We start from the raw sequence: 25,503 nt of genomic DNA, 5'->3' as shown, positions 1-25,503 counted from the left end.
GGATGCTAAATACACCTCCGAATCACTCAGGGGTGCCCAGGGCTTCAGACTGGTTTGGGAAGAGCCAACTGATCCACCGCCCTGGCGTCCTCCATCAGCCCAGGAATCCGTGAAGGAGTCTGTAAAAGCATCGCCAGCATCCTTCTGGTTGGGATGTGGCAGGCACGAGCAGATTTCAGCCCAGAGCTCTTCACTGGACCTGGACCTCCCCCCCCCACTTCAAACCATAACACAGAGCCACGGGCCGGCTTATCCTCACTGTCCACGAGGGTCCAAGGGCTCTTGGCACAGGACTTCCCGCTGCAACAGTTGAGCCCAAGCGTTGGGTGATAACCTGGAATTCTTGAACAGTCGTGGTGCACTGAAAATGGAGAAATGGAGAAAACACAAATTCCTTCTGAAGCGGAGAGTCCGTAGCGAGGCCATCGTGACTTGATGGGCTGTACGTTCTCCTGCTCTTTCTCGGGGTGGTTATTTGCAGTCTCGTTTTGCTCGCTTGGAGAGTCTAATGAACTAAAAAAGGATGTTTGTCCGATTCATCTTCATTTAAATGCTTTCTCTTGTCTTAGATGTCGGTTTTACTTAGGAATGCTTAGTTTGATAACCTGAGAATTAGTTCAACAAATTTCCAAACGAGAATTCCTGTCACTGCGGGTTTTTGCCTGTTCGCTCCCTGACCATAAAGAAGCCTCTTCTGGAGATGCTCAGCTCTACGCTTCCTTGAGAAAACAACTGCAGCAAAACCCAGTTCTTGGGAAGTGTGCTCTTGCCCCTTTGTACCACCCACTGAAAGGCAGCAAAGCCCTTGGAATGAGCACCTCCTGCAGAACTAGGCTCCCTGGGCACGGCAGAGCGAAAGGCAGCGGCAGAAAAACGGCCTGATAGAGAGTTGTCTTTGTGAGCTGAACACCCGCGGCCAGCCAGCACAAGGTATGGCTCATTTGGTGGTCGTCTGAAGCGAATGCGTAGGGCAGGCATCAGTCTGTTTAAACAGAACTTTACTATGCCAACTTGTTATTTTACCACCAGCCTTCTGGAATTCGGCAGGAATCTGTTAGTCGAGTGAGCCACGATGCTGAATGCAGAGTTCAATTTATCTCAAAGTTAGCGTTCTCTGGTACAAGAACACCACAAAAGTAAACTTGCTCAGTTGATAGAATTTTGGTTTACATTCAGCGTGATGGTTGGATTCCAGCTCCCCAGGGGCATTGTGTGTGGAGCTTTTCTACCTTTCCAGACCCCACTGTACCCATCAGTAAACCCAATATTTTAAGATTTTTCTTGGCAAAATACCATGATATTTGAGTGGACTGGCGGCCCTTTGGACATGCCACGGGCTTTGTCCAGGTTTCCCAGCAAACAGACCTGAAGCCACCGAGTTTTGTGCTTAGGAAGGGTAGAAGTTTCTGAAAGAGGTGCCTTTTATTTTTTTTTCCCTGGTACTTTCCTGCTCCGAATTAGAAACCAGTTTATCTTCAGAGTTCTTTACAGGACAGAAGGCTCTTAAATGTCTTCTACTGGCTTCACCGGAATACCAGGCTCACCCACCTGCACCCAGCAGCTCTCGCCTTCCCCTCCTCGTCTGCATCAGTATTGCAGGGGAGCGTGCTTGGGCTTCCTCCCCTGCGAGGCAGATGTCCGTTCTAATGAAATAAAAAAAAGGGGGGGGAGGGGAATAATAAAGGCAGAGGAGTGTAATGTTACGGCTTGATTTGACAGGACCTCCTGCTGTTGCAGCTGCCAGTGCCAGCCATGGAATAGATTAATCTGTATTCCAACACGCCGCGGCTGAAGTCAAGATCGATCTAATTAGGGTGTTTTAAACACTGCTTGCATGCTGAAGTCTTCGTGCCTGTCTGGAGAGGGAAGGGCTCCCGAGAGTCCGAGGGGATCCGGCTCGGAGCAGGACCCCGGTGCAGCTGGGTGGGCACAGGTGGTGTGACCTGCAGAGGACCAGGGACGTGGCTGGCATGGTGCACCGCGCTGGGGCGTCGGTGTGGTGGAGAGCCGCAGCATGGGCCGGTGAACCAGCCGGTGGGGCAGAAAATGGGATTGTCTGCTATGAATCCTCTGTCTTCCCATGTCCATGAATTTGTGAGACTTTTGGATGTTTATATGAAAAACCCCTTGTTCCTGATGCATACTAGCTGCCAGCCGGGGACTTATTCCTTTGAAGGAGCCTTTGGTGGTGCTGAGCTCGGCTCGTTTTGGTGTTTGCCAAATCCATTTAGTCGTTCTTAGAAACGGGGGCCAGGCAGCAAGCGCTGCTGCCCGCCTGTCTGCTGCCATCCTTGAGTGACTGCTCGTTGTTGGCTGAGCCTTGCCAGGTTATTCCCGAGCTCCCAAAGCGCTGGGAGGCAGGCAGGCTGCCCGCGGCGGCGCCCGGGGGCCATGTGCAGCTTGTGGCCTCTGTCAGCAGAGATCAAAGCTGGGCGGCTGCAGGTTTTGCTTTCTGAGGACTCGAACAACACCAGCTACTAGTTGTTTTCCAAAGAAGATCCAACCCAGAGCAAATGCTGTGATTATGGACTTGTGAGATTTGGCATACGGGAGATAGGTACTGGTGCGGTTCGTGGGAGAGTGGTGAGACCCCCCCGTCTGCCCAACGCTTCGCTCCAGGTCAGCACTCTCACTTCTCGTTGCTTGTGTAAATGCTTTAATTTGTTGACTAATGGATTCGGGCACTTATCCCATAGCACTTCTCTTACCCCAAGGTTTGCCCTGATTTGGCCGGTGTCCCTGCACGTGGATGTTGGTGTTTATTGGGCCAGGAGTTGCATTACGGCATAATTGTGATTTCTGGGGGGGAGCATGGAACGCACTCGTGTGCCTTTTCAGGAAGCTGATCAAGAAAAATGTTTAGATAGGCCAGAAGTGTTTCTGTACAGTATTTTTTTTAATATTTTGACCAGGCAACTAGGTATTTCTTGGATTTTCTGGAGTGATATATTGAAAGAATAACCTCATTCTTAAAAAACCTGTGTCAGCTTCTTTAGACTTCTCAGTAGTTTTAAAGATTTTATTGATAAAATGGATGAATATCTGCATATGAGCACCGAAGCAAAAATGATGGCTAAAATATGTTTCCTAGTAACGGAGTATTGAAAAAAAGCAATGAAGATATATCATTGGTGAGAGTATTACTACTAAAATACTGTGTCAACACTGCTAAACACTTCCAAAAGAAGGAGGCTTGGGAAAAAAATAGTGTGAAATACAGAACGCTGGCTTCTTTCTGTAACAGCAGAGCATCTGTTGGTGTGTATTAAAAATAAGTGTCCTCATTTTTTTTAGGTTTTTTTTTTTTTCACCTGAAGAAAATAGGATCTTGCAAGGACTTCGGAGGCTTTTACGGTATTTTTTAATGCAGGCACTTAATGTGGTGTCGTTTTTTGTGGAATAACCGTTTCTCCGCAGCGAGAGCGTGCCCCGACATACCCGGAGCCATCCTTCACCCCGTGTTATCCTGTCGAAATGACGGAGCAGCCGCACGGTGCTGGCCACCCGATAAACCTGTTATCTCCCCTGCTCCTCCTGCCAGCAGCTCTCCCAATCTCTTTGGTACATGAAAAATTGACACCGCCTCAGGCAGAAATCTGTTTCTAAGGAAGCTACATTTATAAGCAGCTAACGAAACGGGGTGGGTGCGTGTGCACAGGCTCTTCTGTGTGCTGCCCCCGGGTAGCGCGCGGAGAATCTGTCGCAGAGCGGGCAGAGGCGGCACGGAGCGGAGCGGCAGGCTGGGCGCTTCGCCCCTCGCGGGAGCGTACGCTGGCGGCGCGGGAGCTCCCCGCAAACGCGTCCGTGCCGCTTGGGCTCTGCACGCCGCGGCAGTCGATCGGGGCTTCTGGTGGCCCCGGGCTAGGCAGCGCCGTGGCAGTGCACGTGAAGGCAGTTTGATGGCAATAAGATGATGTTCCCTTTCCTCTGCGCGGGGCGTTTTCCTCTCCGAAAATAAGAAATCTTGACACCCCTTCTCCTCTCCCCACCACAGCGGGTGAGGAAATGTTTATGGCCGTTATTGTTCGCGTGTCTTAATCAGCAGGATTAAAGTGAGGACATCTTGGAGAAGTTACAGCTTTGAATGTGTTGAAATACCTAAACCATAAGGTCTGTGCTTAACGCAGACTGTAGGAAGCAATTCCAAACGATTTGGCAAGGGAGGGAAACTCCTGCCTCTCTCGTTTGCTTTGTGCCTCTGTGCCTGGTTTTGTTTCCCCGTATCAAAACCGTGTGCTCCTTGGTGCTGCCAGTGTCGTTCTGGTGTTGCACATTTTGCAAGTGATTTGCACCTCTGCGTCTCCCGTGCCTGCGTAGGAGTGATACCGGGGTGCAGGGACGTGTGGCCTCTCTGCCTCCCTTTCGCAAGGAGAGGAACGCGGACACGGTCCCCAGGCTCCATCCCCGGCTCCCGGGGCCGGGCAGTTTCCTCCCCCCTGGAAACGTTTGTCCACGGGCAGAATGAAAGAGAGCCAGAGCTCGAGGGTTGTAGCTTGAGAGCTTGACTTGATGTTTCAAACCAGGTATGAATTTATGTGTATATTGTGTATAAATTGCACATAAAACTGGTGCATCCTTCTGAAGAAACACGGCCAGAGGAGCACTTCTGTACCGCCCCGAGGTCTGGTACAGCCAAATGTTCGTGGTTAAAGAAGCCAGAGACACCGTGTCCGTGTGAGGAAGCGTGCTTTTGGAGAGGATGTTCTGTCCCTCCAGGGCACAGAGCTCAAGCTCCCGTCTGAAACGCTGTTCTCAACCACTGCTTGAACCCGGTGCTTCGCAGCAGCCGGCGGCGGTCGGGCAGCGCACCGTGTCGGTGAGGGACGGCGTGCGGCGGGGGTGCTGGCACGTGTGCTCAGGTGGGGCTTCTGCAGCAATGCCACATGGCCGTGGGAACCTCCTCTGGTGGTCCCCCACCAAGGGACATCCGTGTTCCTGCAGAATTCCTCAGAGCTCGGTCCTGCTCCCCAGGACCCAGTGCTGCTCTGGGTTCGAGCACTGGTTCGGTCACCTTTCCCAGTGAAGCTGTGGTTGGATGTTAACACCGACGTCTCCCGTGTGCTTGCAGCGTTGACTTTCTACTTGGCTCCAACGTTTGTGCTGTAAAATATGACCCCCAAGTGCAATTGAGAAGCTGTAGAACACGTTTATTTGATTGTTTCTGGTTTGTAGTGGCACATTCATATTCAGTGCACGGGATTTTCTGTAAACAAAAGTGGTTTGTTTGAGGATTTTTTTTCCTCTGGCTAATACCAGTTAGGTCTCTGCAGGAGTGGCACGCTGGCTCCTCAAGCTTTCCTCTTTCAGTGACCGTTCGCTGTTGGGCAAACTGAGGGTCGTTTGAGTGGCAGCGCGGGCTTCAGGGTGCTGTGCCTTTAGCTGTGACGGAGGGTGCCAAAAGGAGAGCGTGTGCCAACCTGGGGAGGTGAACTGGAGCAGAACTGGGGCTTTACGTAAGGCGCTGTTTCCAGGTCACCGAGGAGAAGCAGGATGTGAGCAGCAGGAGCGGTGTGGCAGTGCCCTGCTCGCTGGGCTGCGATGGGTGAGGAGCCGTCCGTGCTCCCCGCGGGCACGGCGTGCGGCTCTCGCCGCCCCTCTGCCTCCGCTCACCGCCATGGGAAGGAACCAGGGTTCCGCTTATCAATGGCTACGCGCGGAAGCGCTAGTAGTAAATTTAATGGCATGTTACAGAGAAAATAAGCTCCTGTTCCTGCTCTCAGCATGCAATTTTCATTTTGTATCTCCAGAACATGTCTGCTCCATCCTGGCCTCCCTTCTGCGAAACCTGAGAGGGCAGCAGAGGACACGGTTGCTGAATAAATTCACAGAGAATGACAGTGAGAAGGTGAGTGCTGAGGCTGTGTCTGCAGTGTCTGGGCTGCCGGGCTGGGAGGACGCTGGCTAACGGCAGGGTGCCTGCGCGCCCGCCGAGTGCCTGAGAGCTGGTACTGTCGCTGCCTGGAGAGACTGGTGCTCTCACGGGCCGTGGTTCTCACGTTCATGTCGTTATCTGCAAACTGGAGAACTGGAAATGCCTTTAGAGCCCGGCCGCTCACACACGTGCTCCTGTTTCCGGGTGCTCTTGCACAAGGTGGTAGCGATTCTCAGTGCCGTGTCTCTGCGCTGAAGGCTGATCATGTAACACATGTTGTGTGGTGTGACCTCGTGCTGGCTCTGCGGGACCAGGGCAGTGTGGAAAGGTGCCGTTTTTTTCTAGTGAAGCTTTTTTGCAGAGTTTAGGAATTGCTATAGTACATGTTTAACATTACCCATTCCTCTCCCAGAATGTGTCACTTTAGTGGTGTTTACTCTGAGAAGTTCTTTCCAAATATTTACATGGTGGTGGATAGATCAAACAGCTGCGGAACAGAAACAGCAGCTTTTGCAAACCAGTAATTCCCAAGAGATTTGTAAATTCCGCCACTGGGGAAATACTGGTTCCTTTGTATTCCTCATTAGTGTCTCTTAAAGGTGTTTTTCATAACCTGTTCTACCAATTGCAGAAAATTCCCCGTTACTAGATAGGCTTTCAGTTGCCTAATACAGCTCAGAGGAGAGCAGGAGAGCCGTGACACATCTGGTACGTTTGAAGTAAGCCTGGCTGCGTGCAGCACAGACAGACAGGTCCAGTGAAGAAACTGGGAGAACTGGAGAACCACAGCACAGGAGAGCGAGCGAGCCAGGGACACGTGTCTATTTGCTGCCTTTTAGCTGGAGCTGACGAGACCATATTGTGATGTGGGATTACATCAAATGCCTGCAGACTCAGCGTGTTCATCCAACCAACACGTGTGCCGTCCGTCTGTAATGTATTCCCTCCTCTGAGTGACAGAATTGCCTGTTACTTTCTGAAGACTGCAGCTGGGAGGAAAACAACATAGCATGAAGGATTAAAGATGATTGCATTGTTCTTTTTTCTTGCTTAGGTCTCTCTCTTCTGCCCTTGCAGGTTGATAGGCTGATGGAACTGTATTTTAAGTACCTGGATGCCATGCAGGCGGCTGATAAGAAGATTGATGGAGAGAAACATGTACGTATTGCTTAAGTTTTGCCAGCTCGTGTCTACAACACCTCTGCGCAGGCGTGTGGTCTGTACACAACTTCTGGCTCAGCCAGGTCACTCTTCTGAGCCGTCCCCTCGTACCTGTGCTGTTACCTCTCAGTTCTTGTTGCTCCGCTCTCCAGTTCCCAGTTAACCTCAGATAAAATGGGCTGAGAACTTCTCTGTGGAAAGTGCTTCTGGCCTTTTCTTAGAGTGAACTTTGCTGCGAGGGCCCGAGTCTGTGCTTCGGTTCGCCTTCGCTTTTACTTGGCTGCAGTCCTGCTTGGTTTGGCAGATGGGGAGTAAGTGAAATGCAGAGAGACAATTACATGATAATGTGCGAGACCTCCTACCCTGGTCTGTGGAGTTCAGATCAGCCGCGAGAACGCGTCTAGTTTGATTAGTTAGATGAGGCTGCAGCCAAAGGCTGGTGCGCTCCCTGCACACCAGCAGTGAATCGTTTTGAATGACATGAGCCTTGGTACCACACAGTACTTTCTTGGAACCGAGGCTGGAACAGACTTTTTGAAAGAGGACGAGCTGTTGGAGTCAGGAAGCAGCTTGCAGAGCTGTTAGCGAGCTTGGCTGCCTTCCCGCAAGATTATCAGTATCAGCACTGAAGAGGGTGTGAGATTGATTAGCGCTGACAGAGAGTAATCACTGCAGCCGCTGTCCCCGCACGCGGGCAAGCTCGGCGTGCCACGGGCCACAGCCCCCCACCAGGCTCCGACACACAGCTGTCTGCCCACGGCCAAAGCCACTTCTCTGGGCACTGGCAAACATTCCGAGGGCATCGGAGCTCAGCAGCACTGCTGCTGCTCAGAAAGGCACAGGGGTGAGTGATGAATGGAGATGCTTTTGCTGCCAGCGTTCGCGCTCCATATGGACACCTGCAGCTTCAGAAACGAACGGTGGCCTGAAGAAAAACAGCCTTTACCCTTTCCTGCCATCCCTCCGCGCTCCATTCATCCTCCTCAGAACAGAGCAAGAAATTGTTTTTTCTGTACACTTTAGTGTTGGTGTGTGGGTTTAGAACTCAAAAACCAGAATGAATTTCTCTGCCTGAGGTCTCACCGTGTATGGGCAGCTGCTCTGCAGAGCCCTTGAACGTGACGTGCAGAGCTCATGTCCGTGCCCTTTGTCCAAAAAGATCCTGAAGCGGCCTGCAGGTGCTAAGCAAGGGAGAAGGGAATTTGGGGAGAAGCTTGTGCAGAAGCTCTTTCATTAGTAATATTAACCCATTCATGTTTACTGATGCACAAAAGAAGAGAAACCAGAGAACCTCAGATTTTCCTCCTGTATCCAGAAGGCCACTGTGCCTTTGCCCCACTGCAGGGCTCTGTGGGCAGGAATGGGCAGAATAAATGGATCTCGATTCTTCCCTCCTGTTAGAGCTAATAATAGGATTTGGCAGAAGCATCTCATGTGCGCGATATATTGGGCACAGTGTGTAAGAAAAACGATGTCGAGGTTCATTCCTGGCTTGGAACACTCTTGGACTTACCACTTGCTGTGTTCTGTAGCGTTCTCAAATGGTCAGTGGGAGACGGTCTGCCGAGATCTGAAGTGGCTCAAGCGTTTTCCCCACGCAGAAGTAGGCAAAAGCCATCGCTGTGTGTCAAATCACGGCATCGTCTGGCTGTGACAGGATTTATGGAGCACTTTAATGTTTCTAGTTGTGGCACATGAATCATTGAAGTGGATGGTAGGAACACTTGGTCCTTTAGAAACTGTGCTATGTCGCTTGAGGGCTTTTGACCTTTCTCTTGCAGTAGAGGATATAGTACCCCAAAAATCTGTTACACAGATCCTCACCGTTCTCCCTGCCCCAAAAAAAAAGTACGTGATGGGATTTTGCAGGTTCAGCCTGTACTGATGAGAGTGGGGTCCAAGTCTGATGGATGGAGTGTCCTGGATGGAGTGTCCTGGTGTAAGTCCTGCGTTACAAGAAGTTAAAACCTGATTATACAAGGAAAGAGTGTATCATACCTGATGTTCTGTCTTTAGCAGTGCAGCTGCCATGAGAAGCTCCTGCTCTTGCAGTTCTCTTCCTTTTTCTTTCTTTTAGCTTGGCTTATTGTAGTGATGTGGTTTGTAGCCCAGCCCTGGATAGCTGAAGGTGGAAGGGAGGGGGGCAGTTTCCGAAGCCAGCTGTTTCAGAGGAAGAACGGTTGTAATGAAACTGTACCCTGAATCTGGACAATGGAACAGGATGAGGTCCACTGAGTCCCTTCTCAGTGTTACCCACTTGTTTGCTTCTGTGGAATCTGTTCAGAAGTGATCAGAGGTGATAACGTAGTGATTACCCTGATTGCCATGTGAAACGCGGGAGTGAAGTCGGTGGGAGTGTTTGTCTCCAACACCTGGTGCCTGTCTTAGCACTTTTCTCAGAGTTAGTTAATGAAACCTAGAAAATATCTTGTCTGCCTCTCAAATTCTTTAATTCTTTCTGTAGGAAATGGTGCAAAGCCCTATGGCTTTTATCCCCCTCTGAAATGAGGCATGATTACAGGTGGCAGCAATAGCCTTGGTATCTCTAACGATGGTAGGAAAAGTTGGGAGATGGTTTAATATTTTTATAGTTCCACAGAAATTTATGCTCAGCAGGTCTGTTTGATAAAATATTCTCACCAGACACTTTGCTCCGTAATGACTTACAAATTACATGCTAATTGTGCTACAGTTAAGTCATTCCATCCTTGAAAGGGAGAGGTGGAACTGCTAGCATGAGAGCAGTGTCCACAGATCCGGGTACCTGGAATAGGGGTTTGCATTAGCCCGTCGTTTCAGCTCGGTTCAGAAGGACCGAATTGCCTGGAGTTGTGCTGGGGGCAGGACGGAGGTCCGGGCCGGGTCTGCGTGAGTGCGAGCGGAAGGAGGACGGTGGTGTTCACGGGAGGGCGTGCGTGTTGTGGGGCGCAGCCAAATCCGCGCTGTCGGACTGCCAGCTCGTCCGGCAAACGGCCCGCCAGCTGAGGTGAGCTTTGCTCACACTGGTGGCTGCTTTGCTCAGACTGGTGGCTCTTTAGATGTCATGGCTGCCCCAGCATGGTTCCCGTTTCCTGCTGCTGAGGCTGAGCTCGTGCTGTCGCAGGAGCTGTTGCTCTGTTCCTCCTGGCTCGAAGCGATGGTTTGCTTTGTGGCAGTCACGACGAGCTGTCCAGCTCCTGCAGGTTGGTAGCTCAACACACAGAAATTCAGGCTTGTTTCTACTTGTAAGGCAGAAATGAAGGAAATCCTTCCCACGTCAGAGGGCTCTGATGTTTTTTTGTGTGGTTCTGAGAGCTTCTTGGTGTGACCTGGATGCCTGCCTGCTCCCCTGGCTGCAGCAGCATCCATGACTTGACTGGGGCTCGATCCTCACTGTTCCATGTTTCAGGGAGAACAGTGGTCAGTCTGCTGAAGAGACCATGTCATCCACATCCTCTGCTTCTGAAAGAGGCTTCTGGGGAGGTCGTTGTCACAGCTGTGAGCTCAAAGCAGATGGTGCTGGGCAGTCCTTGTCGTGATGGTCTGACTTCACCCGAGGCTTCTGCTTGCTCCTCTCCTGTTGCCAGTGTATCCTGCGTGTCCCTTCTGACCAAGGGCTTAGCGCTGACCTTGACTTTAGCTATCTGCCTGTGGTCTGGAAGCACCTCCTGAGCATGGCTGCATCCCATGCGCCTCCCCGGGAATACAGACAGGAAGTAGTAAGGGGAGAGAATGTGCACTTGGTGTAGGAGACAAGTTGGGATAGTTGTTTTCATGCACGGCCTTTTGGAGCCTTCTCATCTCTGGTGGCCTGGAGTGGCTGCGCTGTCCCACCCGGTGAGGAAGCAAAACCAGGATCCTGGCATGCTCTTGTTGATCAGTGCCCATCAGCTGAGTGTGCTGGGGAAGGGCAGCGGCAGGGGAGGGAGGAGGAGGAGGATGAGGATGTGGAGAATCTTTTGGGCCCTATTCCGGTGACTACGTGAAGCAGATGTGATCTTTTGTATAACGTTGGCAGATCCATTGTATCTTTAGGTTTTCAGTCTCTACTTGACACCTTGAGTCCTGTCAGTCCTGCCTCATTAGTGGGAGAGAAGCTCATTTTAGCTTCACAGAAGCCCATCTTACTGCTGTCTTCTCCCATCAGCGAGGGGCATCTCAGTAGATATTGTTGGCAGATTAGAGATGGCATCTGAGTGCTCATTTGGAGGTGAGCGACTTGACAGCTTTGAAAGAGAGACAAAGTGGGCAGGCGGCTCTTCGGTACTGTACCGGCAGGCACATTAGCATGTAAAGGGTGGTTGTGGGTTTTTGTCAAAAAAAAGACTGTGGAGAGACACCTTAACACTGTACTTGTCTTCTAATTCGCATCTGCTTAATTTACTGGCACAAAATAATCTTGCTTCTGTGTCGAGAGGGGCTGCTATAGCTGCTGCCTTCCCTGCGTAATCAGGACGGCAGTTGCCTGGATTGGGCGCCCGTGCTCGCCGCGCTCGGAGCAGAATGCAGAGCAGGCACGGCCTTTGTTTCCTGCTGTGGAGATTCAAAATCCTGGCCTGTCCGTGTTTTTCTGTGCAGGAATTTAGCACTGTTGAGGAGAGCAGCCAATAAGCCTGTGTGCAGTGAGGAGGGTAAGCGGTAGATTTGGGAACGAGTGCCTTGTCCTCTTTCTGGAATGGAGTTTTTGGATATTTCAGTCAATATTCCGGTCTCTTGCCAGCCAGACTCAACGTTGCTTAGCTTTAGAGACCGGGTTTGGTCAGATTCATGCAATTGGCAGGGATGTAGGGAGAGGAAAGTCACTGCTTGCGCAAAACGGGATTTTTCTTTTCACTGGCAAGAGCTTGCATGAAGTTTTGACCAATCGTGCCTGTGCCCATGATTCTGAGAACCTGGAGTGAGTTACAGTGGTGCAGGTGCTGGAATCTACAGGATCTGATCCCGAAGCATCCTGGAGTGTAGCAAAAGCATTTGACTTCATGGCATTGGTAACTAGGCGTTGTTTTTTAAACTCAACTTGTTCTCTCACTGGCAAGCGAGATTTCTCGGAGGAAAGCAGAAGAATTTCATTACCTGTGCTCTCCTCTCTCGCTTCGGCAGGCAGTGGTAGACAGCGGTGCTTCTAAGTCACTTAACCAGCTTTCTGTATGGTGAGCATCCCGTGCACTCTCTCCAGTGAGAAGCACACAGGGTTAATTTTCCTTCTTGTGCCTAAAAGACTCTGCCTGCCATTGTACCGAGGACTTGGCTGGGCAGAGCAGGAAGGTTTGGTAGCCTACATCAGCTTTGGTGCCGGTGACCTTGCGTGTGTTTGCCTGGAGCATGTGCACCCCGAGGAAGCACGTCTTGTTGAGCATTGCCGGTACGGTGCTCTGGTAGCTGGTGATGGCTCTAATGAGAAAATATTGCTCGGCTGGCGTGGCCCACCTGCCAGCTGGCTGCGTGATCCATCACGCGAGCTGCAGCGAGCCAGTGGGGTCTGACAAGCTGCTTCCTTTATTTAAGAACAAAACAAAAAAACCCCAAAATGCAGAAGGTCACAGGTGACATCAGTTATTTTGGCCTGTCAGTCTTCGTGAAAATGGACGGCAGGTTCAGCTGGTGGACGTGGCCGGCCCTTCTCGGGGGGAAACCCCTCCAAGCTTATTGCCAGGCTGCTTCTGCCAGTGTTTTGGAGAAGATGCTCCATCCGAACGAGGCGAATGGAATGGCCTTGTGCCTTCTGCCGTCGGCCTCCGTCTGCGCAGGTCTCGCTGGAGAAACCAGCGTCTGTGGTTCTCGTCTGTGCAGAGAAAGACCGAACCATTGGCGTCCCTGCAGAAGCCAGTGGTCTTCTGCTGCCAGACCCCAGCTGGGGTTTGGCCCCGTCAGTGTCCTGAACAAATAAAGCTGGAAGAGCAAGGCTGGGCGTGGTGAAGCTGTACTCGTGCAGCATTTTCAGACCTGTTTTCTCCTTCACCAATTGGTGATAAAGTTGGAAGTCTGATAGAACTTTGAGTCTGCTGGAGTCATGTTCTGCACTGCTTAACAGCACCCTCAGATGGCCAGTAAAAGAGCAGGTTTTTCGTTCCATTTTGACAAAGAACTTGCAACTCATAGATACGCTGGTTTGTTCCATATTCACAGTCTCTAATCGCTCAATTTAGAAATGTAATTTGATGTTTAAATTAAAATTTTAATTTGCAGATGGACACACTTCACAACCAGCAAAGGCTGAACCTTGTCAGAATCGAATGAAATGGTTTGTGAATTTAAATGAATTATTAAAAGACGTACTTCTTTGGCGGGAAATATATGGACGTTAACGTTTTGGGGAACAAAGCATTTCTTAAGAAACGGCAAATATCACCAACGTTTTGCCACTACCAACGGGAAGTACTTGGAGAGACAGTCATCACAGCTTTTCTTTGTGTTGCTGTGCAGGACATGGTGCGCCGGGGAGAGATAATAGACGATGACATGGAAGATGAATTCTATCTCCGTCGCCTGGATGCTGGCCTCTTCGTTCTACAGCTCATCTGTTACATCATGGCAGAGATCTGTAATGCCAACGTTCCCCAGGTAAAACTGTACACGAGGTTGGCAGGTCACCTGTGTTTCCATCCATGATACAAACAAGACTAAGTCCGTGCAAATACTGCCTCATTGAATAATCTCCTCTTGAATTTTTTTGAGGAGGAAACCTTCTGCTTATTGCGCTTGTGACCATTCAGTTTCGTCGGGTTGTAGCAGTCAGGAGGACGTCAGTGGGCACAGAAGCTGATCGTTGTCGCTGAATTCATACAGTCTGCCACGAGTGAGGTCACAGTCTGAAATGGAAAGGCCCTGTTTATGCTGAGAGGGTAGTGGAAGGGGATGTTCTCTCAGAAGGTCTCACAAAGGTGTAGGCTACAACAGGGGGCTTTTCTTGATCCTTGCAAAATACTGCATCCCTGCCAGCGTGAACACATTGGGGTTGGTGACTATGTCATGTGGTTACTCGCACCTGTGCCACATGCCTTCCCGAATGTTTCCGAGTACGTGTTCTGGGACTGTGGACTAGCAAGGCTGAGTTGGGCTTCATGTTGCTCAACGTTTTCTGCTCTTCCTTCAAAGAAAGTGAGAATAAAGAGGTTGTGCATGGTTTTGTGTTACATTGGTTATTACTTTCTTCTCTTTCCTGTCCCTGGTCAGATTCGTCAGAGAGTCCATCAAATTCTGAACATGAGAGGCAGCTCCATTAAAATTGTTCGACACATCCTAAAGGGTGAGTTGAGATATTCCTATGCATGTGCCTCGTGTCTACCAGGAACTGCTTGGTCATCACGTTCTGGGATGAGCCTTCACATGTAATTCTCCTTGACTTCATGAGCATCTTCAGGCAGCAGTTGAGGGGTGCTGGGAGATCTGGGCAGGGCTGGAATCACCCTGATAAGAGGTGTGCTGTACCTTGGAGTTAGGACACTGGCTGTTGTCTGCTGTCGTGGAACAGCTCATCACTTCATGCTGCCATCAGCTGCAGGCTGGCTGGAGCTCGCTGCTGACATTAACGCTAGAGTAAATATTTAAGGGAGGTGTGTATGCATGCTAGAGGGAAGAAGAGTGGCGTCTCATCTTTCATTAACATGGCCCTGCACTTTACCAGCTGCACCATATTAGTATCCGTGGTGTATTTGTCTTCTTCTTAGTGTCAGATTAATATGGATTATAGCATTAAAGTATCCTCTGTAGCTTTAAAATGTAGCTGTTGTGATTTGCAATCCCGATTTTAAAGTACTGCTTGTTATTTTTAATGCTTACGTTGAACTAGAGCCAGGCTCATTTGAGCTGTGGCCCTTGTCTGGAGCCTCCTGTCCGCCAGCAGAGGCGGCCGATTGAGCGGGGCAGGCAGAGGGCAGGACTGGCACTGCCCACAGCCCGCTCTGCGCTGCCAGGCTCAGCGAGAGGGCTGGTGGTCTGCTGCCCACAGGAGGTGCCTCCTCCTTCGGCAGACGTGTCTGCTCCTGAGGGGCTCTGTTGTTTTCGGTGAGGGGCAAGAAGTGTCTCTCTCTCCTGGAGAGGAAAGGAGGTGGGCAGCACCTCTGGGATACTGGGCTGTAGGTTGTGTTGGTTTGGGATCTCCGCTTTCTTTGGGAACGACGACGAGGTGGTCCTGGCCTTTTCTCTGTGCTCCCCCTGCCCCACAGTGCTGGCAGGTACAGGCAGCTTTTTCCTTGCAGATCCTGTTGTTTTTCCCTCTTCCCATATGCAGGAAGGAAGGGGATCAGAGGGATGCTGGCGTGACGAAATTGAGAGTGATTTTCTGACAGCGGGAGGTTGCCCGCAGCCATAGGCCATCTCTGGCCCTTGTCCTTTGCCAGCAAGTGCGGGTTGATGCCAGCTGATGAAGAGGGGACTGGATGATGGCATTTCTGCTTTCAGCTGCGACACGTGACAGCTCCTGCCTCCAGACTGTCCCTTTGCACCCTGGGGCACGGCTCACGTCTGCTTTCAGGTTCCCACGCTTGACCTGGGCCGCAGGTGCCGCGGGGTTTGCTGGCACACCTCAGGGCATGTCCTGGCCTTGCTGACTGGCACCCCCAGCTGCATGGGAGGGCAGCTGCCTGAAAACGTCGCCTGGTTCTTCCTTTCACAGGCAGCGACTCACATGGGGAAACTTTCCCGGTGGTTTCATCGCGTCTCGCGCGCTGCGCGTGGTACGGCAGCGCGGTGCGCTCAGCGGTGGCACGGCCTCGTCCTGAAGAGGCCACAAGTGGCACATGGCTGTTACGGGTGATGGATACAGTATTTTGGGCTCTCCCCCGCGCTCGTGCCTGTCAGTTTGAGAGACTTGGGCCATCACAACTGTCAGTGACCTTAAATTTGTTGGTGAGCCCTTGGGAAACGCTGGAATGGGGCCCAAAAGATTCCTGCCAGGCAGGAGCAGCACTGAGCTTCTCTGCAGGCAGTGCTGGTGAAACTGGAGTTTGTCAGTAGTTGCACGACAATGTCCATGTCCGCTGTCGGTGTAGATTCACTCCGCTTTTAACGGGAGCGATGCCGCAGAGAAGCAGCCGCCCCCCGGAGGAGCCGGTTCCCTGAGCACAGCGTGTCCCTTGGAGTCGTTCGGTTGTGAACCCTGAAGTGTGGCTCCTGGGGGGCTGGGGGGCAGCAGGAGATCTCCGAAATTTAATTGTTGTCTGAACTGTAGGACTCTCTATCCCAAAGGACTGAGAGATCAGGAGCCTTGAGCCTTGGCTGGAGCATTTCCAGGCCACCTTCAACTTGCTCTCAGGACATGAGGGCTGGTTTATTTTTACTTTTCGTTCTGTGTTTTGCTCTTGTTCAGTTTTATTTTTCTATTTTTGCATACTAATTAGGTGCTTGGTTTTTAGTTTGATTTTTATGGCCTACATATTCTCCATGTTTCTCTGGCAACCTGACAGCTGATGGATCCCTTGGGATTGCTCAGAATTACTTATGATGCAAGAGAGGAAGCAAGACTGGTTTCTTATGGTAGGGCTTTCAAGGGGGAGGAGTGGGCAGGGAATAACCGAAGGCTCATTAAATGCATTCCTGCAGGCTGACCAGTCCTGCCACAGTTCCCTTTTCCTAAAGATCAAGCATTACTTGTGATGGGACAGGTAGTTTATCCTTTGGAAGAAAACAGCTGGATGGTGTGTGCCTTGACTGGGGCAATGTTTTGGGGGATGGAGACTGGTCTTCATGTCAGCAAGTGGTGTCTGTATCTTGGCAGTTCCTGGTCTCCAGCTCTCTCATCAGGAACGGAGTGAGGCACAGACCTCACTAATTGGTGATACTGGGCCCCGGAACGGGAAAGCAGGCCGTTCCTTACTGATCCGGAGAGACCAGCCTTTGGTACCCGCTCCCTGGGGAGCCCTGCAGAGCCGAGGTGCAGAGGTCCCTCCCCAGAGGCACTGGCAGGTGATGCCCAGTTAAACATCTGGTGCCAGTGAAGGTAATGGGCACGCCAGGGAGCCGGGAAGGCGGAATGGCACTACTGAGTGTCATGAACCAAACCTGCTCACATGGGTGATGAAAAAGAAAAGGGAGGTGTGTTATGAGGGCTGTGCTAAACTTGGCCTGTGGTCTCTCAGTGTGTGCAGGCTTTAGAGCTTCCAATATCCATTGCCAGCCTCAATATTTCCCTATTGATTTTTCCTGTTCCGTAACCGTTGTGTTTTGTCTAATGAAGCAGAAACCAATCTTCGGTCCTTCCCCTTTGTGTAGCTACAGCAGTGCCTGAGCTCTGTTTAACTGCTGGCTTTTGATTTTTTTTTGATTTAGCTTACATTTGATTTTTTTGCTGTCTCACTGAAGTGGTGGAATTTTAAATAAAAAAGTAAATACATAAAAGCTCAGTGGGAGATTTATTTTTTTTTCTCTGAGCCTGGTTCTGAGGGTTTTACCTGATCTCTTCAAATCAGCATTATCAACTGTTGGTAGCCCAGTAAACAGCCTGCCTTGGAAGTGTCTGGGATTTTAGTCGTGTGTGATACCTAAACGTTTAGAAGGAAAAACACGGAAGTTTTGGACAAGACTGGAGGAATCCATGGCTTGCCTTTGTCTGAGTGATCTCACTGGGACAGTGGAAGGGCAGTGTCACTAGTGGCACTGGGCAGCTTCCCTGCTTGAGTGGTGTGTTCAAGGACTCTGGCAGTCCTTACAGCTAAAACCGGCGCTGGCCATCGCCATCCCTCCTCCGTCTGAGGGAGGAGTTCCCTGTGCCAGTTCCCTGTGCCAGTCCCCTGCTCCGGGACACAAGGAGATGAGGGTCACTTGCAGCAAACCTCAGCGTTACCCGCCTGCTCTTGTTACAGGTACTGTAGCGGTTTATAAATATTAAAAAGGTTTCTCCCAGAGGCCTGGCACAGAAGTCTGCTTCTTGTACACGGAGAGAGGGAGTGCACGTGGGAGGGAAGACTCCCACATCAGCTAACTTCTCCCTGTCCTCACTCCTTTCAGTGCTCTTACAATAAAGGCTTTGATGGAGCTCAGAAGCATGTAGCAGTGCTGAACGTATAAATATTAAAGCAAACTTTCTACAGCAACTTACCATTCAGATGCTGAATACAAGCTGCTCCGTTGGTTTAGGAAGAAGGGAAAGGATGCGAGAAGGCGGAGGCTGGAAAACACTGCCGAACCAGGAGGCAGTCTGCTCCTGATTTACTAAGATTTGTTCAGCTCCTTGATTTCGCAGCTCAAAACCTGCTTTTCATTTTTTCTTTTTAAACTGTCTTTGGATACGCAGGTTCTGGTGGCAGGAAGGAGGGAGCTGGTGCGGGATAAGAGCTGCCAGCTTTCCGTGAACGTCAGGGAGGAGAGCTGCAGAGGGAATTTTTGGTTCCACAGCGTTTGGCTGTGTGCGTGGATGGGCAAGACCGTGATCAGGGTCTGGTGTCCTCTGCCTGAAAACATGGAGTTTGTTTTGTAGTTAAATCTGAACTGGTGTGTTTTCTTCCGTGTAAGTTAAAAGCACGTGTAGATTGGGGAATTGGTCTCCACGTGACAGAAGTCCTCACCCAGGAGGTTTGGAGAGCAGACAGGTTAAACCCAGGGCGAGGGGTGTTTGACGGGGTGTCACCGCCCCTGCCTGGCCTTCCCTGGGGCACTCGCACTAAAAGGGGCCTGGAAAGCCGGTGCTGTCCGGGACTGGTTTGTGTTTCTTGGGCTGCGAGAGGGCAGCGGTACGACTGTCTGCTTCGAGCAGCTGCCAGTGGGCTGCTCGCCGGGATAATGGGGAGCCGGGGGAGCAGCGGGACACGCACCTTCTGAACGGCTCTACACCGGGGTGCCGGTGCTGCCGCGGGGTGCCGGTGCTGCTCGTGCTCCGCGGTGAGCCGAGCTGGAGGTTCCCGCTGCCGTCTCCGTTTGCTACAAACGCTTTTAATGAGGGGTCAGTAGGTGTTTATTATGCAAAGCTTTAACCCTGGGGATGGGAGGGAAACCATCGATGCTCCTGGCATAAATCCCCGTTCAGTTGTTTGCGGTGGGCGCGGGTTTAGATTCTGCTGTGGTGGCTGCAGGAGGAGTTGCCCGTCGTTCATTAGTGTCTCACTCAAAGCCTGTTGTCTGTCTGCTTTCTCCCCCGCAGAGTACGCGGAGAACATCGGGGACGGGAAGAACCAGGAGTTTCGGGAGAGCGAGCAGAAGCGGATCCTGGATCTGCTGGAGAATTTCTGAAAACTGGGGGGGCAAATTCTGTGTCAGCCCACGAGGACGCGGCATCTGGTTCTCCCTCTGCCTGCTGCCCTCCTCCAGCCTTGATCACACGATGAAAGTGATGTTTCTGTGAAACTGCTTCTCAATGGGATTTTGGAGAAATTAAAGATAGTTTGGGTTTTTTTAATTCCTTGTTTGTTATTTAAGGAGTCTGCTGCGAGTGAGGCTGCAGCTGCATCCCTTGCAGTAGAGCAGCATGACATTTTTCCTTTTTTTTAGAATTTTTTTTCCCCCAGTCAAAATGCAGACATCAGTGTGAGACAGTACTGCAGCAGGGTGGGCGTTAGAGGGAGGGTGAGGAGGAAGCTCAAGAGCTTGTTAGCAAGTTACTCCAGCCTGATACTTCAGTGGGAGCGTACAGCCCGCTGTGCCGGCGCGATCTGGGGAGGTGGAGGCGTTGGTACGTGTCCAGTTCAATTGTTCTTCAGTGGCAGAGGGAAACCAGGAGTCAACCACATTAGCTGTTCCTGGGAAGTCTCCCCAAAAGTGAGGCAGAGTCAGAGGCAAAGTTTGGCACAGGGCAGTTGGCCGTCGCCCCTCCTGATGGGGACGTTGGAGTGAGTCTGTCCACGTTGTGCTCAAAGCCAAGAGGAATCGACGAAATGCCCAAGTTCCACCGGCTGCCTTTGGCAGTCGGCTTTAGGTCTTGGCTGTGCTTGTTCTGTGGAAAATCAGTTTTCTGATCCCTGGGCTGGGAGTTTGGCTTTTTATAGCAGCGATAAGTTCACCAGTAGAAGAGGGAAGCCCCACTGGGGCCCTGGGCAGGGGCTGTGGGAGCTGCAGACAGGCCGAGTGATTTGCCTCTGACCGACGGAGCGGCTGCGGCGGACAGACCGCGGCGCGTTTTCCTCTGACCCTGCTGCACTCGCCGTGTCGTTTCAGACGCCGGCGTGCCAGACCCCGCCGCCTCCCCGAGCAGCGGCTCCCAACTGGGACCAGAAGTAGCGGAGAATATTTTCCAGCATCCTCTTTTCTCCTGCTAAAGTTAATGACTGTCATCACAAAACATCGCAGCTCCAGCAAGCTGGGCCGTGCCTCATTTGGAGAGATTTGCATGCTGGCAGCATTCATTTTTTATCTCCAAGAAAAATGCATTGTCAGGGAAGCTTAAAGGCTTCCTTCAATCATGAGCGCGCCGGCACTGCTGGCCTGGGTGCTATCAAACGCCGTTATTCCGGGCATCAACGTGGAAGTCATGGTTTCAGCAGCCACAAAAAGCTGCAAAAATACATTTTTGTTGCAGAACTTGTTTGAATTCCTCATTTTTCTTGTTTTCAACCTCCTTCCTTAAAGGTTTTTTTCCCTTTGTCTTTCGGATGCGTTTAGTTTTTTACTTTACTTGAGTCTTGGAATTGTTCTTTTTCTGCACCACGGGCAGTGGATTCGTGGCCACAGCTGGTCTCTGGTTTTCCTCCAGGAAGATGATCTGTTGTTCCCTGTCTCCTGGGGTTTGAAAAGCCAAGGAGAAGGGGAGGGGGTGGAGGAAGGAGGTTTATGAAACAGCTTTGACTGAAAAGGGCCACGTATTTGGGGGGGAAAGGGCTGGGAGGTTCTTGAAAATTGCTTGAGCACAAGATAAGTTGTTTTTTCAAGCTGAATGTACCACCTTTAACCCAACTTCACCGGGTTTGCCACACGTGTGTGTACGGTCGTGAGCGGGTGCGGTGCCCGACTGCTGCTCCGAGTGGGCTCCTTTCGGGTGGGGAGAACCAGCGGCGTTCCTGGTGGGAGGGAAAGCCTCTGTCCTGCGTTGCTGCTCCGGCTGCAGTTTTACTTTCGGAAAGTGAATTTCTCCTCCTTTGCCGTTTCCATTCCAGGTGCGTTCGCTGGGTCGCTGAATGGGGAGACTCTGGGCTGGAAGCCGTTCCCCGCTCCGATGGCTGGCCGGCTCGCTTCCCGGGAGCGCTGCTGCCGGAGGGAGCTCAGGCTGCTCGTAATGAATGTTCCTCTCGTACCAGACAGCTTTTCTTCGATTGTTTTTCTTCCCTTTTGTAATTTGTTAGCTCTTCACAGCGCTTCACCAAATCCTTTAAGTCTCTGGATGGTTCACTGAAAGAATTGGGATCGAAGCAGTGGGGATTTAACGTGGCGCAGACCCCGCGATTGCGGGGGGAGCTGCCGCTGCCGGGGCGAGGGTCTGTCCTGGAGCGGGTGTTGGGAGCCAGGAACGCGCCCGAGCTTTAACGGCTCTCCCTGGGTTGTTCCATGGTGGTCACCTTCTGGGTTTTTTCGTTTGCACCGTGTCAGTGGCTGCTACGGGTTGTGCCAGTGAACCCTGGCCAGGGGGGTTCGTGGCAAGGGACGGTGGGTGAAGGAACCAAAGGTGCAGTGCCGTGGCGGTGCTGTGGCGTGTGGGCTCGCTGGACTCCCAGCGTGGTGGGGAAGGGTCCCGGCATTGCTCTGGGGGCCAGCGGTCAGTGCTGGCCTGGCTCAGGAGAAAGGGTCATGACTTTCCCACCTGGAATGGGGACAACTGATGATGGGGACTGGACTCAGCATCGTCCGGTGAGCTGGTGTTCGCTGTGCCGGGCAGCATGGGCTGCCAAGGGGTGGCTGGCGCATGGGACAGCCAGAGCCACTGCCTGCTCCCTAGCCCGGGTGGCCGCGGTAGGAGCCAGTGCCCGTGCCATGGCCCGAGTTAGAGGTGGCACTGGGAGATCATGGCTTTCTCCCGGGGGCCGCAGGGCTGGGGAGGTGATGCCACTCCCTGGTGCCCCTCATGAAACCAGGGCACCGTAGCCGGCAGGGCACTGCCGCGGTGCTGCACCGCGACGTGCCACAGCCGCAGCCTCTCCAGGGGATGGCACGGGAACCCAGGGCTGAGTGGCCTGATGGCAGCGGCAGCTCCTGTGCCAGCAGGACAGTTCTGCCTCGGGAGAAGGAACGCCTGGGAGGGGTGTTCTCACTTTCCTTTTCCTTCCGGAGCCGAAGGAGATGTTTGCAGGGACTAGAAAAAGCCGAAGCGCCCATATCCACCTGAGCACAACCCGCCCGTCGCGTCTCTCCGATAGGTCTGGATGCTCCAGATGTTGCTGAGGAATTAGCACGGAGCTTGTTAGTGCAAGTCAGGCTTTTACCAGATGGATGATGGATTATTCTCTCCTCCTAATTTCCAAACTCCTTCAGAGGGAGAAACCCCACTGCACAGAAGTTGGGATCCTCTGCCTGGCACTCTCGGTGCTCCGGAGGGACCAAAAGCAGCTCCCTGCCCTGTCTGGGACGTGGAACCCGTTACCTTGTTCCAAGTCCTGCTAAAGCACAAAAACCCTTCAGCCTCCCCAGGGCCCGATGGGTGTTGGTGACCCGGGGTGCTGCATCGGGCTCTGGCTCCCTGGCACTTTGGCACTGCCCTGGCACTGCCCCAGCACAGACAGGAGGTTGGAGCCCTCTGCTCCTCCCTGTGCCCCTGCTGTGCCCGGGGCCGTCCCTATCCATGGGTTGGCCTCTGAGCTTGCATTGCTGCCTGGAGAAATCCTCACTCCATAAGTATTTTCAGCAGATAAATAATGAAATCCAGTGAGGAGAGGGAGATGCCCAGAGAGGGCAATAACCAATAAATCCTGATTTTGGTTTGGGCCTGCGGAGCTGAGCTGCTCTCTCAAAAGCTGGGTTGATGTGTGCGGTGCCGGGGGCAGGGAGATGCCTCTGCCCCAACCGCGGTCGGGGGAGCCTTCGGCACCCGGCTCCGCCGCGCAGCTGCGCCCCGACCGCGAGCCCTGCTGCTGGGAGACGCCGGATCCTCTGCCTCGGTCCTCGGGATGGGTCGGATGCCCACCTGGGCCCGCTGTTATTAATTAAGATAATTATTCAGCCTAATGTGCCGCTGCAGGCCAGCTCATTTTGGCTGTAAGGCCGAGCGGCACAGAAGAGCCTCGGAGGGACAAGGACGGCCGTGAGCCTCAGCAGCTGTGGAGAACGTCGTTACTGTAATTGGGGGATTAAAGGGTTGAGCTAATAACAGCCCTTTTCTTCACAAAGCATTTGTGGGTGGTGGACAGTGGGGTTTGTTCCCAGGTTTAACCCCTTCTGCTTTTTTTTTTGACCCTGGGTTAAAGTTCGGGGCAGCAGCACCACTGTTGGCTTTTGGGTGGGATGGTTTTTGGGAGCGGGGCAAGGGGGCGGCTGGAGGTGGCGGCGGAGGCACCTCACTGGGTGACGGGAGCTGGGTGGCTTCGTCTGGTTCATCCGTGAGCCCTCGGCACGTCACGCCACGCGTTCGGTCCCCTGCCCGCCCGAGGGCTGGGGGCTGGTGGGAGATCTCCGTACTGGGAGATGCGAAAACCTTCCCAAGGCAGGGATGGCCGGAGCAGCGCCGCGCCGAGCAGCAGGAGCAGAGGCCGGAGTGCCCCTGGGAAGAGCCCCGGTGTGGGTTTTGGGCAGGACATGGGGCTGACGCACCCACCACTGCCCATGCTCTGCCGGTGTGCCGAGTGCCAGCTGGGCTGCAGCACGGAGGCAGCGGAGCGTGCGGGGAGGGAGACCAGTCTCCATCGCGCCGCTCGTTGGGCCGTGTTTTCTTGTCTCTGATTGTAAACAGATTTGACTAAAGAGGTAAATTAGAAGTTAATTAGAGGGAACATGATTGATGAGGCGCTCTGGCGATGGGGAGGTGGGAAACCTGCACTGGCAGAAGGAGAGGGGAGGGTGTTCTGCAGCGGGAGCGTCGCCCCCGTCCCCGCAGTGCCCCACGCTCCCCCTTCCCTCTGCAGCAGGACCCTGGGACGTGGGGTCGGGGGCTCTGCTCCCCCGGGGAAGCACCAGGGCTTGGCCAGCAGCAGCAGCTGCTGCAGGAGGGGGTGTGAGCCCATCACCTGGGCATCTGGGCTGACTCCAGAGCCACGTGCCAATCCCAGGGGGTCCCTCTGCGGTGGCACCGACCTGGGTTGGGTACTGGGTGCACAAAGCTACTGAGCGTCGGTGGAGGATTTGGAAAGCTGGGGAGGAGCAAGGGACGGGTGGGGGGGATGCTGTCCCGGCTTTGGGGGGCTGTCTGCATCCTCTGTGCTCCGTGCGGGCACTCGCCCCGGTGGGGTTTGCCCGGGCCAGGACTTCTGGGCTCAGCCAGGGCTGGGGCGAGTCCTGGGGAAGCTGGTGGGGGATGGAGGAGGCAGAGGGATGGTCCCACCAGCCCCACGGTGGGTAACTGGCCGGGAGCCCTGGGGAGGGTGGCGGGCGGCACCGGCGAAGGTGGCGGAGCCCAACTGCAGCAGCGCCGGTTTCCTCCCGCCGGAGCTGGCGGCACTTCGCCACGGCCACAGGAGACCAGCGCCGTCCTCACCGCGTGTCTGAACCCGCTGAATGCGAAACGGGGAGGAACAAGTGCAAATCATGACTGAGGAATAGCTCTTGACATCCCGGGAGAGAGGCCCAGACTGCACTAAATACAAAGAGACACTGTCAAAATTGGGAAACAAACCTTCCGCACCACAAATAAGTCACTTAAACTATTGATTTTTATCTTTTTAGATAATTTTTTTCTCATAAGACCTGGGCTTCAGGGCAGACTTTTCTCATATGGCAGTCAATAACCTGGACGGGGAGGGGATGGTTGGTTTGGCGTTTTGGTTTGTGGGGTTGGGGTTTTTTTTACATTCAATTTTTGGTCCTTAAAACGATGGTTTGGAAAGAGGGAACTGTTGCCGAAATGACTGACGCCTGTGACAGCACTTCCCTCCTTCGGGAACCTGGCGGTGGGTTCTGCGGAGGAGGAAGGAGTTAATGGACTGGAAATGGGCATGAATCGTTCTCTGAAGGAATGGTTCTTCTCCAGTAATTTCCTTCTGAATTTTATGCTTTGGATAACCTCGCCCTGCGCGGGGGCTGCTCTGGGCAGAGACCTGGGGCTCCGGGACCCCACGGTGGTGGGTGGAGGTTCCCATCGCCGTCCCCCACACCAGGACCCCTGGGGCTTCCCCAGAGCGGGGGGCACGGGGCTGCAGGGGTCCTGAGCCGGGCAGGGGGATGGAGCCGCTGCGCTTCCATGCCCCAGGGATGCTCTTCCAGCTGCGGGAAGGGCTGTGCCCGTAGTGGCAGGGGAGCCCCTGGCGGTGCTGGAGCCCAAACCCTGCGGCTGGCATGCCCGGGGCAGGGCTCCCTCTGCACCCAAAGCCCTCCCCCAGGCCTGCCCCCTGCCCGACTTATTTTTTATCATTATTTTTTGTTGTTAAGGTGTGCTTGGGTTGTGTTTGCCCCCTGAGCTCCCACCCCCCCGCCTCCCCTGCCTGCTTCACGTCGGGGGGTTTCACATGGGCGCTGTCTCCGCGGCTTATTGCGCCGGGATGATTTGCGGA

The 25,503-nt window shown here is 53.0% G+C and overlaps 1 protein-coding gene across 1 annotated transcript in view; it reads left to right on the top strand.

The window, feature by feature from the left end:
• The window catches only part of CTNNBL1 (catenin beta like 1), a 53,785-nt gene extending 34,451 nt beyond the window's left edge, over window positions 1-19,334 (top strand). The window contains exons 12-16 of the mRNA XM_086622967.1: window positions 5,748-5,845; window positions 6,950-7,030; window positions 13,436-13,573; window positions 14,186-14,258; window positions 19,086-19,334. Coding sequence (XP_086479093.1) covers window positions 5,748-5,845; window positions 6,950-7,030; window positions 13,436-13,573; window positions 14,186-14,258; window positions 19,086-19,174 — 479 coding nt within the window. The 3' untranslated portion in view covers window positions 19,175-19,334. The remainder of the gene's footprint in view (window positions 1-5,747; window positions 5,846-6,949; window positions 7,031-13,435; window positions 13,574-14,185; window positions 14,259-19,085) is intronic.
• The last annotated feature ends 6,169 nt before the right edge of the window (window positions 19,335-25,503 follow it).

The sequence above is a fragment of the Tauraco erythrolophus genome, chromosome 18, assembly GCF_009769465.1.
Source record: "Tauraco erythrolophus isolate bTauEry1 chromosome 18, bTauEry1.pri, whole genome shotgun sequence".
NCBI lineage: Eukaryota > Metazoa > Chordata > Aves > Musophagiformes > Musophagidae > Tauraco > Tauraco erythrolophus.
This window is presented reverse-complemented; position numbering and strand designations above follow the sequence as displayed.